Genomic DNA, 17415 nt, shown 5'->3' with positions numbered 1-17415 from the left:
AGATATCGTTTATGGCCCAATCTCTGAATGATGAAGAATCGCATCAAAAATTGTCAGATGCGGATCCGGATCTTCACTAAAACCAAATCAATTCGTCCTCACACACACAACCCGCCCACCAAATGTTGTCCGAATCTGTCCATAACTTCTTGACTAATATAGTGGTGGAGTTCCCCCCAAAATATGTGAAACTTCACCAGTATATTCAATAAGCACTCATTTCTTAAAATAAAATAAAATTGAATCACATGCAAACAACACATTGTTATTGATATGAGAACTTCGACTCGTTGTGAAAAGGCCAATGTAAAGCATGTACTCAAATAAATAGGCTGGAAATGTGGTGATGGTAGACTCTCTGAGCCATCCTGTTAGGCCAACTACCAATGAACAAGGATCTAATATAGGATTTATATATTTGAATGAAAACTGCTACTAACATCAGTGGTGTATTGCTCTTTAAATAGTACTTCGGTGATATTTAACTCAATAGGGCCCTGAATGTGGGACAGCCCAGTTTACTTCTCATGGGCTCAATTTGAAGGGATTTATTTAAAAATAATAAAAATACAATTTCCTCTTGTATACACCCTGCTCTCCTGTATCTTCAATTTTAATTTGTTTTTGTTTATTTATTGCAATGTTCCTCCCAAGGTGCTGATAGTGTGCAGTATCTATCTGTAGAAGGTCTGGTGCAGGCTGTGAGCAATAACGTGGTTTGCCATAATAATGATCTGGACAAGAAGATGAGTATGTTGATGAATGGAACACAGGATGGAGACACTACGTGTAGCCCAGCTCTTGGTGGATCAAAGTCTGGTCATTGTACGGCTTGCCTCACCGGTTGCTACCCATTGCCACTGGAGTGGTGAAAAGCTTGTCTGGCTCACCAACTAAAAAGTTGAAGCTGGTCCAAATGATCAGTGATGTACCACAAGCAATGAACATACACTACAGCTGTTTCCATACCGACTCAATAAGTACATTACATGAAAATGAAAAGACAAGTTGTGCTATATTTCTTTCTACAAGTTTGTTTTTTTTGTCCTTTTTGGAATGTTTCCTCAGTTACAGCATGAAAATATTACATATTTAACATAGCTTATTCAACCTCTTTTAAATTTTTATTAAAAAAATAAAACAATTAATTTCTGCTTCTGGGTTTATCGTTTATAACATTTTCTGATGCTAGTTTTCATTTGAGAGGACGAGCCTTCATAGGGAAGCATACGTCAAATTGTCTCGTCTTAAAAGTCGCAAGGTGGACGTAAAAGTATGACCTCTGCCTCCCTGCTCAGGTATAGGTCTGACGGTATCCTTGTGTCATATTATGCTTTTATTGGGTCTTTCGGTCGATTTTGCATTCTACACATTAGGAATATGATAATGGTGGAATATTGACATAACCCCCCTTTCCCTCCACATTTGTTTACCCACAATCCCTGATGTTTTCCGTATACTTTTTCTCTTACTGTTATCCTCTTCCAACCTTTTGCTTTTCTTCTTTACCCCTTCCTTGGAATTAGTTTTTCCAAACTCCCTCTTCCTATTCCATGCTGTATATGTTGCATGTCTATACAGGCATTTACCTTGCATTTGTCTGACTGTACAACCTACAGCCTTGCGTATGCACAAACTTGAATTTGCACCCTTTAACCCCACATCTGGCATTTCATCATGTAACTTGTAGTTAGGAATGTTACATTGCAGAGACATATATTAAAAATGAAAATACTGTTGGAAATACAGATTACATTGTAATCTGGAGGATGTAGGATCCGATTTGAGTTTTGAGCAAACCCAAACAAAAGGACTCCAGAATAATTGGGATAATCGCATCTTTAACAAGAGGTATTTAATTCATTCGTTTTTGAGTAGAATAGTATCAAAAGATGTTCACCTTTGTTTTGTGAATGAGACTTGCTTTTGTTTTACAAAAGTTAAATATTTCTCTGCAGATTCTCATCTCACTGTGTTTTACAAGATGTCTGATAAAGTGAAATGCTCATTATTTTCATACAGCATAATGGTGACATGAGATTAGGACAATGAATGACATTGTTTGATAGAACTAACATCACTTCTATAATACGCTATGGAGCAAAAGTAAACAGTTACTGTGCTATTTGAACTTTGCAATGTCGGCCTGAGAAAGTGTATATAAGATGTATTTTTGACTCGGTGATGTTCAACCCACATATTTGTGGTGTTGCAATTGACTGTCCAAACAGCGAGATAACACCTGATTATCATGTGCACCCTTCAATAACAAAATTTGAATGCAGTTTGTTTAGCTTCCTCGTCCAAGCAAAACTGGATTGGTTTGTTTTGGCCTTTGCAACTTTGGTCGATAACTGAAAATTCCCAGGGGTTTCATTGAGTAACAGTCTGAATTTTGTGCCTTCAGAGAAGTAGGATGAGTATTTTGCCTTGCTCACCTGCCTCCAATGCAACCGGCTACCTCATGTTTTAGATTCTTGTAAAATATGAAAAAGTTGATTTTTCATGTTCTGTCTTCTAATACTTTGATACCGCCTTGCAATATCTTCCATGGTTTTGTTTGTTAAAGAAATAAAATAACAATAAAATGATTTTTATGGCGTAGCCCATCGGGCAAAGCAGTCTGGAACAGTTTGTCAGTCTATGTATGTATGTATGTCCCCTCAAACCCCTGCATGCATACCAATTAGAGCTGAGAATTTGGTCACATGACAGGGGTGATGTGATGTCATTACGACGGCTGACTCCACACACTGCCATTTTGATTCCTCTGCCGTACAGGCCAAACATAACGTCGAACCTTTCATATATCACAATCGCTATGCTCTACCTTTACGTTTTTCATTCAGTGTGAAACACATACTGATTATTAATTACATATATATATATATATAAGTTCAAAACACACCTGGTCACAAGTGTGCCGCACTGACCGGGTCCTCAGGCGAGGTCCTCAGCATCATCCCGTTTCGGCCCTTCAACCTCGATACGGTCAGCTAACGTGGGCCAGCAGAGGCACATACACATACACATCCACATGCAGTAACTGCACCTGGATGCGTACATACCCCCAGCCCCAGCCAGTGCGAACAACAACAACACCTATTTATGGCCGAAGCCTTTTTTATTACAAAAAAAGGTAAAAAAAAAAAAAAACGCTGTCAAAAGTCACTCTATAAAACCATCACCATCACACAAGAACCAAGGAAATCAAAAGCCAAGGAATCTAACAATAAATAAGAAATCAGAAAGAAAGCAGAGCAAAAATCAATAAACGAAAGAAAACAAAGTTCAAAGACCAAGATGAAAATCAAATCACACTCCATGAATCGTAAAAACCAAAGTCCATCATCCCTATCCCCAAACCCCCAAAAAAACCCTCTCCCACCCCAGGCAACAGACACCTAACTCTAACTAACCAAAGGGGAGGGAGAAAGGAAAGAAGACCCTATCCCCCCTCCCACCCCCCCAAAACAATCAAGGAAGGGACACCTTAAAACAATAAGGATCAAGGGGCCTTTTTTCCTTTGCTTACCAAAATCAACAACCGGCTGCTAACTGCAGCCGGGAACATGCAGCCGCAAACACGTTGAGGGCTCGACCCACCGCTGGAAATAATAATGAAAGAAAATAAAAATCAAACCAAGGCAAAATCAAGATCAAACAAAAGGAAACCCAACTGCCCCCACACTCCCCAGGCCGCTCCCGGGAGGGCCCACCCGGAAGATGCACCACAAGGAAGGCACCGGCTCCCTGAGCTGCCCGCGAGGCGTGAGTGTCCCAATGAGAATCACCGCCCGACAGGGCCAGCAAGCGCACCTGCCGGAGCACCCCCAACCTTTCCAAGCCCGGGCGGCAAGCTCGGTCAGGGACTACGGCTGCACATGACTGTCGCCCGCACATTTGGAAGTAACCTCCCGCGGGACCCCCCCCCCCCTACCCCCTTCACCACGGAGAAGCCCGGCCATATTCCCCGCTCCAGGGAGGGCTTTACGACACATCTGACGCATCGTTACGGCCAGCACCCTGCCCCGTCGCCCGCAGGCTGTCGCCAAGCCTGTACCTTTGGAGGCAAGATAGGGCCATGCCCCATATCTGCCCAGGATCCAACCATTCTCTGGTATAGAAACCTCTGGTTCTCGCTCACCACAAGACGGTCTTGATTATACAGACCGTTTTCCAGGCCTGCCTCCACTTGCGGCCAGGCACTGGTTGTGGTAGGAGCCCGCTGAACACAAAGACGTCCTGTCTGACCATCACCAGCCAAGGCACATAGCATTCGAGGAGGCCAGCCGCAAACAACCAGACCCCCTCGGTGACAGGGCAGTCCCAAAGGACATGCCTGACGGTTTCGTCCCCTGTGCATCGGGGTCGGGGACACTGGACCGACACGTTCAGGTCCCTCTGGAACCGAAACACCCGGACCGGAAGACACTCATGGGCGGCTTGCCACGCGACGTCTTTCTGGTCGTTGGCGAGACAGCGAGCCGAAACGTTCTCTCAAACCTTTCTCGCCGTACGTTCTGCGAGAGGACTTCTGCGAAGGATACGCACCTCCCGTAGCACCTCCCTTGGGCGCAAGTGATCCAGGACCTGCGATAACTGCCAACCGATGGGCCGACAGGTCAACAGGCCCTGCTCCCGGGTGAACCCCTCAAACATCTGGAAATGCCCCGGACACGACCCAGAAAAAGGCCGAGACAGCGGGAGGGACCGCCCTTCCAACCGCGCGATGGACGGCTCCAGAAAAAAAGAACAAAAAATCCCGCACCAGCAGGCGACCCGGGTCCTCTGACACAAATAAGTCCATGAGAGTACACGCAAACGCGGACATACATACAAACACCTGACAGGGGACACCCTTCCCACCCAAGGACGGGCTCATCTTGACAACCCTCCGACTCCTGTGCTCTGCTCGGGTACCCCAGAAGAAAGTGAAAATTAATCTCTCCAGAGCCCGTCCCACCGCAGGAGGAGGTGGGGAGATTCTCGCCAAATCCAACAACTTACCAATCAAAACATTCTTGATCACTAAATTTCGCCCCTCCATGGTTAGGCGACGAGACCGCCAAGAAGCGACATCCAATTCCATTCCCCCAATGACCGTTCACCAGTTCTCAGCGGCCACGCCACCTGGGTCAAAGCAGACCCCGAGGATCTTTAATCGATCTCTCCGCTCCGTGTACGGGCAAGGGGGGCCGGAGCCCATCCTGTGCCGACCAAAGTGCATGACCTCACTCTTCTGAGGATTGATTTTAGAAGAGGAGGCCAACCCAAAACGCTCGCAGAGACCCACCAGTCTGCACATGGCGACTGCATCGGTGACAAACACCGACACGTCGTCCATGTACAGACTCACCTTTAGGCGCTCCCCATGGGTTCCGGGAATCCACAACCCAGGGGAGGATGGGTCCGCTCGCAGTGCACAAGCAAACGGTTCAATACAAAGGACAAAAAGGACTGGTGACATTGGGCAGCCCTGCCTGACCCCAGAAGCGACTGGGAAGGCTCCCGAGAGGTGTCCGTTGACCAAAACACGGCTTCAACGTCCCTATACATCAGGTCCACCCAATGCATCAAATTTGGCCCAAAGCCAAAACGGCCATCATGTATTCATGTGACACTCTGTCGAAAGCCTTCTCCTGGTCCAAACTGACTATGCTCAGTGGGAGGCCTCTCTCCTCCGCTAGCTGGATCGCCTCTCGAACCAGGCCCAGGCTGTCGGACACTCTGCGTCCCGGAACAGCACAAGTCTGATCCGGGTGCACGAGGTTCATCATGACACCGTGCACCCTCTTAGACAGCACCTTTGTTAGTATCTTGTAGTCGACATTCAACAAAGTGATCGGGCGCCAGTTGGACAAATCCTCCCGATCACCCTTCTTGTGCACGAGGTTTACCACGCCCCGGCGCATCGAATCTGGAAACCTCGCAGAGGTGGCTAGCTCCCTCACTACCTGCAGATAGTCCTCGCCAAGGACGTGCCAAAGGCGGCGATAAAACTCCACGGGCAGGCCGTCGTCACCCGGGGTTTTATTCGCGGCCAAATCCCTAACAGCGGAGGTCAATTCCTCCAGGCTCACCGGCTCCTCCAACCGCTCCCGCTGTTCCGGGCTCAAATGATTCCTCAGATGGCCGAGAACGTCGGCCATCTGGATTTGGTCAACCGGTCGTTTTCAAAAAGCCTGGAGTAATAGTCCTCCACTGCTTCAGTAATTTGGTCCGGATCCGAAACGGCCTCCCCCCACATTAACATGGGCCAAACTGCCCCTCTGCCTGGCACATCGTTGGAAGAAAAATCTGGTACACTTTTCGTTCCCCTCCAATGCCTGCACCTTGCTCCGGAAGATGACGGCCCTCGCCCTGGCTACGAGGAGGCTAAAAATCCTCCCCTTCACCCGGCGGATTTTTTCCGACACGTCCCTCCCTTCGCAAAGTTTCTTATGCAGGCACTGGAGGTACGCCTGCATGCGCTTCAAACGCTCTCGTTTCCCCGCGGCCCTCATTCGCCCGGCCATACGGAAAACCCTATGGTCCTACGTTTCACCTCCTCCCAGCAGGCTGCCGAGGTAGGGAAGAGTCACCTGACCGTTTCCCACTCCCTATACTTCCGAACGTAGGAACGCACTAAACTGTCATCCTGCAAAAGGCGACAGTTAAGCTTCCAGAGTTCAGAGCGCCGGGGACGCACCCCATTTAATTCAATACCCAGAGACAAACGACAGTGATCTGAAAATGCCACCGCGTGAAGTACCAGGTCCGGGTCGCCAAAATTTGGTGTCAAAAGGATGTAATCAATCCTGGCCCGACTGGTACCAGCCGCATCGGTCCGGGTGACCTCATTCCTTTCCGCACCCATGTCCTTCAAACTAAAATCCTGAACAAGCCCTTTAAGGGCCCGCGGATGACTCCAGGGGCAACCTGTCCAAACTTATATTAAAATCTCCCCCGACGATCACGGGACCAAAGGTGGAGAGGAGGGGCCCCAACTGGCGCAGGAGCTCCACTCTTTCTCCCACCGTCGTAGGAGCGTACACATTGACCAAGGTCAGTGGGGTCGAGGACACCACCACCCTGAGCGCGGCCAATCGCCCCGGAATAATTTCTTCTAAACTAAGGACCTCGACATTCGGGCTCTTAATAAGGAACCCTAATCCTGCCGCCCTGTTAGTGTTGCTTCCGGACCAATACGACTCTCCGTACCGCCAATTTGCACGGAGGTATCCATACTCACCGTGCGGAATATGGCATTCCTGCAACAGGCAGACGTCCCATTCAAAATTGCGCAGTTCTTCAAAAATAGCAATCCTCCGGACCATGGTACGGACTCCCCGTACGTTTAAACACGTTAATTTAAAGCTCATAGGTGTTAGTGTATTAATCACCAACCCTAGTGCAAACCACGAAAGGGGAGTCATAGGACTTATGAAGCTCCTCCCTCCTTGCCAAGACACGACGGGCTACCATTCTTCCTCCTGCGGTTCTTCCCGCAGCCGAGTGCCCGGGAGCCAGTCTCCGTCTATGCAGACATTCTCCCCGGGTAGCAGGCCGAGGTCCTCCTCCTCGGGGGTCAAACAAATTACTCCCCCTCGCCCGCCGTCCGGGGAAGAAAGCCACAAATCCTCCGCGAGCAAACCCTCCTTTGAGGCCCATGGCTACAGCTGCCCTCGGAGGAGGGGTGAGGTCAACGGGTGGAGAACGACTCACGGGGGAACCGGAACATGAGCGTTCAGGGGAAGACTGCATTTGGGCCCTCCCCCGGAGACCTGCTGCGGCCAACCCCGACTGCACCCCACCCCTACCACGAGCAGGCGATCCCCCAGGCCTGGATGGGTCACTTGATGCACGGGGGGCTCTGCGCCCCACAGGGGTTTTTGTCTTTGACGTTCTTGCGTTCTTCCCTTGTGGGGCTTTGCCCAGAGGAGCTTTCCCTTTGTCCTGGCCCCTCCTCCGACGCTTCTTCTCCACCCATTGTCCGGGGTCGCTTTGTTCATAGCCGGAGGAGGAGCCATCACTTCCAGCCTCCGGCAGCGGGGTTTCTGGCACCGAGTATGTTTCTTCTGACCCCGCCACCGGAGCCACCATTCTTTGTGCTTCCTCCCCTCCCACCGCAGTGGGCCCGACACCCGGCGAAGCCACATCCAGGTCCTGATCTGGACGTACAGAAACCGCCCCTCCCTCCTCCTTGTTCCCCTCCCCCTCCAACTCCCTCCCTTTACTTTCTACAGGGCGGGGGGCTGACACACACACAAACACATTAGTCCCTCCCTCCCTGACCCCAGATGCAATACCCTCCCCTGTCCCTTGGGCAGCACCCTCCCCCGCCCCTTGGGCAACCCCCTCCCCCGCCCCTTGGGCAACACCCTCCCCCGTCCCTTGGGCAACCCCCTCCCCCGTCCCTTGGGCAACCCCCTCCCCCGTCCCTTGGGCAACCCCCTCCCCCGTCCCTTGGGCAACCCCCTCCCCCGTCCCTTGGGCAACCCCAACCCCCTCCCCCGTCCCTTGGGCAACACCCTCCCCCGTCCCTTGGGCAACACCCTCCCCGGTCCCTTGGGCAACACCCTCCCCCGTCCCTTGGGCAACACCCTCCCCCGTCCCTTGGGCAACACCCTCCCCCGTCCCTTGGGCAACACCCTCCCCTGTCCCTTGGGCAACTCCCTCCCCTGTCCCTTGGGCAACACCTGCCACCCCCTGGTCCCTGGAGGCACACCGTCCCCTTTCCTTGTCCCTGGGGGCATACCGTCCCCTGTCCCTGGGGCAACACCCCCACTCCCACCCGCAGCAGCACGCATCTTGCTCGCGTAACTCTGTGGGCAGGAGCGGAAAGTGTGCCCCGACGCACCACAGAGGTTGCACCACACCACTTGGGTGCAGCGCTCCCTCAAATGTCCCAACTCGCCACACTGAGTGCAGATGTTCACTGTACACCCAGTAATCAAGTGACCAAGTTGACCGCATCGGCGGCATAATTTCGGCTGTCCCGCGTAAAAGACTTGCCCTCGGTCCATCCCAACCATAATCCCATTAGGGATATGGGTGACCGTACCAATCGTGGCATTCACCCAGTTCGTGAAATTCTCCGATTTTCTTTGTTTGCTTCTTCAAGAAGGAATCCATGATGACGTCATATGGCCGCATCGATGAATTCAACGCCCATGGAGGTGATTGGAAGACATATGCTGAACGTTTGAAGTTCTACTTCGAGGCTAATTGTATCTCGGAAGAGCGACAGATGAAAGCAGTCCTAATGTCGGCATGTGGCGCAAAGATGTTCACATTGTTGAAGAATTTGGCCATGCCCAGGCCCATTAGGGACCTGAAATATTCAGAACTTGTGGAGGTGCTAATGGATCACTGCAACCCAACCCCGTCAGTTACTGTCCAATGTTTCAATTTCTACATGGGCCGTCAGGCAACAGGACAGTCAATTTCCGAATTAATTTCAGAGCTTAAGAAGCTTTCACACTTCTGTGAGTTTGGTGATGCACTCGAGGACATGCTGCGGGACCTGCTTGTTGTTTGTGTTGCGGATGATCGTATACGGTGCCGCCTGTTAGCCGAAAGGACATTGAAATTTACGACAGCCAAGGACATTGCCATTGCCATGGAGAGTGCAGACAAAAACGTTGCTGACATCGACATCGCTCGCTCTTCATACGGTCAGGCACAGACCAACACCACCATCAATCGTGTCGAACAACCTTCGTCACAGAGCCGGAAAATGAATCCCGGACCCGGATGTCCATCACAAATGAGTTATGGGAGCAACAGGTGTCATCGCTGTGATGGTAGGCATTCACCAGATGAATGTCACAACAAAAATGCCATATCTGCCACAAGAGTGGCCATATCGCTCCGGCTTGTCTCTCCCGCAAACAAAGAGAAAGCGGGTGGTACAAAGACGCACCTCATTGGTTCGGAGTTGTATGCTGACGAGGCAACGTCTGCTTCTGGTGATACCTCTGAGATGCACGATACACATCACATATTTCATGTCTTCTCTAAAAACAGAGCAGAACCTCTGCTGGCTCTCGTCGGTATCAACAATCAACATTTGGAAATGGAGGTTGACACAGGTGCTGCTGTTTCGCTCATCAGCCGAGCTGCTTTCAACAACCTGTGGCATGAACCTCACCGACCCAAATTGCACCGTACATACCACCCTCGTTGCCATGTGTTGTTCCACCAAAATAACACATGGCGACGAGGATGGGATGTCCGGTGCAATTTGGGTCGGTGAGGTTCACACCACAGGTTCACGCCACAGGCCACAGAATTGACGCTAAAGGCCTACATCCAACCAAGGATAAAGTCAGAGCGATCAAGGATGCACCGGCTCCAAGAGACGTGACTGAACTGAGGCCTACCTCAGCATGCTGCAATACTACAGCCGCTACATCCCAAACATATCCAATGTTTTGGGTCCTCTCTATCACCTGCTGAAAAAGGAGTCTCATGGAACTGGGGTACTACTCAACAAGCAGCTTTCCAGAAATCAAAGGACCTGCTCCAAGTGTCAAATGTACAAGTTCACTATGATCCTGATAAAGACATCGTACTGACGTGTGATGCTGGTCAGTACGGTGTGGGGGCAGTGCTGTCTCATGTTATGCCTGATGGTTCAGATAAACCAGTGGCATTTGCCTCCAGGACATTATTTCCTGCAGAAAAGAATTAAAGTCAGTTGGACAAGGAAGGTTTAGGAATCATCTTTGGAGTCAAAAAGTTCCACCAATACCTATTTGGACGACACTTTGTTGTCTATACTGATCACAAACCACTAATTAGCCTGTTTGGTCAAACCAAGGCAACATCCGACATGCTACCACCCAGGATTATACGATGGTTGTTGATACTCGCTGCTTATGACTACCACATTCAGTATAAACCCGGATATGCCATTGCTGACGCAGATGCCATGAGCCGTCTACCATTGCCCGATTTGGTCGCCAATCCACCTTTAATTGGCAGTGTGGTTGCCTTGATGGATCATCTGGAGGACTGTCCCGTCGATGCCAACCATATTTGCACCTATACAAGACGTGATCCAGTCCTTTCGAGAGTTCTCCAAGCCATACAGCTTGGACAGCAATCGCTACCTGATGGGGACCCTGCCTATGTTCCTTATGTGGCACATAAAAATGAACTTAGCGTGGACAGCGGTTGCATATTGTGGGGATGCCGCATCGTGATTCCACAACATCTGCGTTCCAGGGTAATGGAGGAACTTCATGAGTGTCATCCCAGAATAGTCAAGATGGTCATTGGTTAGGAATTATGTATGGTGGCCAAATCTAGACACTGATATTGAACAGTGTGTTCAACATTGCTATCCCTGCCAAAGCACCAGGAATGCACCAATGAAGGCACCGTTGCATCCCTGGGCATGGCCCACTGAACCGTGGCATCGGGTTCATCTGGACTATGCTGAACCAGTGAACGGTCAGATGCTACTAATCATCACTGATGCCCACTCAAAGTGGATTTATGCTTACACAACACATAGCACTACATTAGCTGGAACAATAGAGAAACTGAGATGTTGTTTTGCTACACATGGCTTGCCCAGAGTTATCGTGAGTGATAATGGTGCATGTTTCTCGAGCTCGGAATTCGCCGAATTCACACGCAGGAATGGTATCAGACACAAATTTGTCAGTCCACAACACCAAGCTTCCAATGGCCTGGCTGAACGTTCAGTTGGAGTCATCATGTCCGGATTACGGAAACCTTGAAACCAGGCTCTCACATCTGCTCCTCAAGTATCGACTACACCTCATGGTACAACAGGAATAACACCATCAAAATTACTGATGAAACTACACCTAAGGACCAACCTGGACCGTCTGAAACCAGATATGGCTTCTCGAGTGTACCAGAGCCAACTTAACCAGAAGTTGCATCACGACAAGTCAGCAATGAGCCGCTCACTTCACACCGGGGATCCAGTATTCTCCCGCAACTTTGGTGCAGGCGCTGTTTAGTTGCCTGGCGATGTCCTAGACTAACCTGGGCCACTGTTGCATACAATACGCTTGCATTATGGGCGGGTTGGCCATCGACACCAGGACCACGTTGTCTACCGCCACTGCAGCCCCATCGAACCTCCAATACTGCCTGTCATTATGCCGGAGCCTGAACAGCAACAACCCATTGTAGTGCCTGCACCTGGGAATGTCGTGCCTCTAACGGGCGTCTCTTATCCACTCATGTCTGAAATTGATGCTGCCGTTTCACCTGCAGGCAGTGATGTTGCCTCTCCTGCGTGCCTGCCACGCAGCTCATCCAGAAACAGTGACACCAACTCTCCTGCATACCTGCCACGCAGCTCATCCAGAAACAGTGACACCAACTCTCCTGCATACCTGCCACGCAACTCATCCAGAAACAGTGACACCAACTCTCCTGCGTACCTGCCACGCAGCGCATCCAGAAACAGCGACACCAACTCTCCTGCATACCTGCCACGTAGCTCATCCAGAAACAGTGACACCAACTCTCCTGCACACCTGCCACGCCGATCAACCAGAATCAGGAAACGCCCTGATCATATGGACCTATAGAATATAGGTGTCAGTCAGTCATCTTGTTGCATAGGGGTAGTTCGTCCCTGACTCTTCAAGTTGTGTTATTCTAGTTTTTTAAAACTTCAAGTTGTGTTGTTTTAGTTTTTCTAAACTTAGCACCCTTTTGTGTTGATTCACTTTTCCCAAAATATTGCTCATGGTTTTCACAATTTACATTTTCACATTTGTTTTCACATTTGATACAAAAATGTTGTATATAGACTTTTGGTAATTACCCAGCTAAAAGGGGGAGATGTGATGTATGCAACATCGTGACCTCACCTGCGACAACATATAACAAGCGGATACGGATGTACAGGTCACTTCCAGGTTGGCTGGCCCTGGAAGCGGCGTTGTGCTTGCTGCTCGCACAATAAAAGCCACTCTGAATTGATCTGAATTTGTGATGTTTTGGTGGAACAACACAGTGACAATGATCTTAGAAAAAGCTGTAACGACCTACATATCCTGCTAACTGATTGCAATTCAAGCGATTTGGAACCCATCGATCTACCGGAAGAACTCAAGCTTCTGCGCAACTCAGTTCCGGAAAGATATTCACTACTTGAAACACTGAGCTGGACAACTAAAAACTCCCTCATTGACACTTATCCAAATGTACACATGGATCTGCGGGTTTTACTGACGATGCCGGTAACTGTTGCATCTGCAGAACGCTCTTTCTCAAAGTTGAAGCTCACAAAGCTACAATGTCACAGCACACACAGACTGTCACACCTGGCCATCATCTCAATCGAGAAGGACTTAGGACGAAGACAGAAGTATGATGACATTATTGACGACTTTGCATCCAGAAAAAGTCGAAGTGTGAAATTGTAAAGTATCAATGAATGTTGTGTGTGTGCGAGTCATGATATTTTTGCCTCATCTAGACTACGGATTTTTATGTTAAGAAAATAGGCCTTTTATGTTTTGAAAAGCGGAATTTTTTTTTTTTTATGTGAAAAAATCCCGAAATATTTTTTTCCCCCGTTTAATTCATTTTTTATTATTACCAAGTTTTTCAGAAATCAGTCAAAAAAAGAACAAAAAATGGTAAGCTTTTTCCTGCACAACATTAATCACTCTGGGCTAGTAAACAGGTAAAAAATGACGTTCAGGTACCTTTATTGCAACCGCATTGTTTGATAAGTAGAGGACTAGAAGAAATTGACAAGACCCTTTTAGGAACGGTTAAAGTAGGTGTTTGAAATCATTATCTTGGTAATGTTCTCCTTGGTGAGGCGGTGTCGGCGGTCGGTGAGGACGTTTCTGTAGACAGAGAAGGACCTTTCCACGTCGACGCTGACGATGGGGCAGTACCTCAAGAGGGGGATGTCAGCAAGCTTGACTCCAGCCGGCACACCAACCTCAGATCCGTGCTGATCTCCATCCAGGATCAAAGCCACTGTCCTCAGCACACCAATGTCGGGATTGCGCTGCAGCACCGCCTTGAACTTGGTGAGCAGGATCTCCTTACGGCAGCCTCGGATCTTTTCGAGCTCCTCCTTGGCCTGATCAAGGAGCTGGAAGGCCTTGGCCAGCTCCATGCCGGCCTCCTCCAGCTGCTTAAGGATCTTCGGGATGAACGACACGTGGGCATTTAAGAAGACCAAACTGAGCTTGATGTTCGCCTTTCCGAACAGGTCCTTGGCACTCCGGATTGCCATCGCGTCGTCATCGTTCAGCTGGTCCACAATGTCCTTGACGGCCTCGAAGTGCTCGGCGTAAAACACCGCGGCGTCGATCCACGTCCCCCACCGAGTCAGAATGGGCTCCGGGGGGAGAGAAAGATTGGGCTGCTGCTCCTCCCAAAAGACAACACGCGACGGGGCTTTGACGAACACCTTCTTCGTCGTGGCAATCAGGTCGTTGACGTCCTTGAACATTTCTCGGACTGTCTCGCAGACACGGTGGAGCGCGTGGGCAACGCAAGTCACATGCAGCAAGTCCGGGAAGAGTTCCTTCAGGGCATGGCCGGCCTTGATCATATAGGCCGCGGCGTCGCTGACGAGGACCTTGAGGCACTCCGGCTTGAAATCAGGCCAAAGATAGCGCAGCGTGTCATTGACTGCGCGCACGATCTCCCCGGAGTTGGTCTTCTCCAGAAACATGCACTGGACGAGGTGGGGACGAAGGTACCCCTCCTTGGACAAGCGTCCCGCGATGATGTTGGCCACATATCGACCTGCCGAATCGGTCGTCTCGTCGACGGACAGCCAGATGGGCTGCTGTCCGAGGTCGGCACGGATCCCCGCCAAGGCCTCGTCGTAGCACTTGTCGAGGTAGTGCTTTCGAATCCAGCTTTCATCGGGGATCTGGAGAGTGATGTGCTTCTCCAGGAACGACCGGAGGGCAGGGTTTTCCAATTTCGACCATGGGATGCCAGCGGCCAGCATGGCCTGGCACAGCTCCTGAGCCACGACGTCGCACTTGTGCCTCTTTCCGCCACCAAAGTCCTCCATGGTGGCTTGCGTGACCGTCCTCTTCTTCTTCAAGGCCAAGTTGCTCTTGTGGCGGTCTTCTCGGACATGTTGGGCCAGCTCAGACTTCTGCTTCGCCCGGAAAGTCTTTTCACAAGCTCGACAGAAAGCCGTGTCACTCGACACGTACTTGAAGGTGGCCCCATCGCCCCCAGCGTTGAATTCCTTCAGCCACTTGTCACGAAGAGCAGCACTCATCTTGATAGGAGACTTGTTCACACTTTGTGTACACTCTCTCACTGTAGTACACCGCCTCACTGCTGTACACGCTGGGGACGCAACGCACGCAAGTGGACGCAACGTTTTGTTTTTGAGATCGATCGCAGTTAAAAATTTCGATCGCAGTTAAAAATTTCGAAAAATTCCCTAATTTTTTTTAGCGTTGCCAGACATTTTCGACCAAAAAGGGCATTTTCTTTTATTTTTCCCGAAAAAGGGCGAAATATTTTTTTCCTCCGAAAATAGCAAAATAATTTTTTTGCGCGCAAAAAAGCCGTTTTATGTGAAAAAATATTTTTTATTTTTTCACATAAAAATCCGATGTATGGGAGTCATACGCGTTTGATGCTCTTCTGCGCATCCCCTCAGTGAATATCTGAAGAATTTACGAGCGTATATCCATAATAGACCAATTCCACCACGTAATACTTCAAAATAACTGTCTTTTTAAGCACTTTTCGGAATGATGTGACATTCACTTTGTTCTGTTCTCGAGTTGTTGCCTTTGACCTTTTTTGCAGGAATTCAGCATTTTTGTCTGTTCAGTCTGTACTACATCTGTACCCAGTTTGTTGGTGATCGGCAGATCGGTTCATTATTGACAGTGCGTGTAGATATATTCAGAAATCATCAGATCTGCATTTGCTCTTTCCATCGTGAAATTCGAATAAACGTCATTTTCCCTGTCGGAATTTCTCCTCTCATCATTTTATTTTAGCGATTGATTGGGGTTTTTAAGAGGGTTCCACAAACTAATTTTGAAGGATTTCTGCAGCTCAGTTTCTGAGATATAAAGATTTTTAAAATGTTTGTATTTTTGGTCATTGTAATTTTTAAGGTCAAATTTTTATTTTCGTATCCCAATGGAACCTGGGAGTCAATTCCTAAGTCAAATTTGATTTGATTTGCCTTAATTCATATATTTGATGTGCCTTAATGCAAAAACCCACTTGTTTCTTTGATGATTCATTCCAGAGTAATATTGTTAGAAATGTGATTTTCACCCTTTGATGACCTTGACATTTGACTTGGTTCATTGGTGGCCACATATCACACTCTGGTTAACCCATACTACTATCCTATCAAGTTTGGTTACAATCGATACAGGCATAGCTGAGATATGACAATACATTACCCATGATAGTGTGGAAAGACTGATACATGCAGAGACAGACAGAACTGGTTATTCTAATACTTCGCCCACCCCCTCCGGAACTGAGGTATGAATCGATTCTTCGCCTGAAGATCTGTCACCATATTTTTAGCCCTCCAATGGAAAGGGCCCCACGTGAGGTTTGCAGGGGGCCACCCACTTGAGGGTCACAGGGGGCCACCCACATACCCCAGCGGAGGTTCTGGGTGGAGGCCAATTAACTTGGTGTGTGATTTTGATGATGATTTGTTTCACCTGAGCTAATTTACAATTTCTATTTTAAGGGGGGTGGAAACTTATCCAACCAAGATAATCCGGTTTTGTATTTGAAATTAATTTTCTGAAAGTTGTATAATTTTTTTCACTTGGAGGTTCTAAGTTATTAGTTACGATTTGTAAATAAAGGTGGAAAAAAATGATTTAATGCATTTTCATTTCAGGCTATACCGTAAGGAAACAAAAGGGAAACAAACATTACAATGTGGCGGACTCGCGCGCGTAGCACCGCGCTTCAACAACTGTATTCCTATTTGCTCCTTCGGTTTTAATCGATCGAGTTTGTGACGTCACCAGCTGACAGTGACTGACCTATAGGCCCGCTTCACGTGGGGATAACTCAAGTGATGCAGACTCAGCAAATGAAGATCTTGCGCTAACAGCAAACGACCACCAATTGTTTTAATGCATACAACGAAATGGTTGATAAGGAACGGCTGGCTTGGCAAGCGATAGCAAGTCCTTTTGTAATGTATCACATCGCTGAACTGATTGGGTTTTCAATTCTCGGTCACTCGGGGTCGAAACACGTTGCCAAGAAAGCAACGGTATACGTCGGTCTCAGTGGTATTGTTCGCAGCTGTAGCAGCTTTGGCGAAGTCGAATTATTACTTCCTCAACACGAACTTGTAATAAACGTACGATTTTTTTAATTTAAATCTTAGTAACATTTACTTGAATAATAAGTACAGTCACGGATACTTCAATTATTTTAATG

General features: G+C 48.7%; 1 protein-coding gene across 1 annotated transcript in view; it reads left to right on the top strand.

Annotated features, from left to right (window-relative positions):
- Positions 1–2621, top strand: part of PPAT (phosphoribosyl pyrophosphate amidotransferase) — a 98392-nt gene extending 95771 nt beyond the window's left edge. Inside the window, exon 11 of the mRNA XM_068113870.2 lies at positions 655–2621. Coding sequence (XP_067969971.1) covers positions 655–872 — 218 coding nt within the window. The 3' untranslated portion in view covers positions 873–2621. The remainder of the gene's footprint in view (positions 1–654) is intronic.
- Positions 2622–17415: the final 14794 nt, after the last annotated feature.

Source organism: Myxine glutinosa, chromosome 4 (genome assembly GCF_964187855.1).
Source record: "Myxine glutinosa chromosome 4, kmMyxGlut1.1, whole genome shotgun sequence".
Lineage (NCBI taxonomy): Eukaryota > Metazoa > Chordata > Myxini > Myxiniformes > Myxinidae > Myxine > Myxine glutinosa.
Note: the sequence above shows the minus strand (reverse complement) of the source record. Positions and strands in the feature narration are given on the sequence as shown.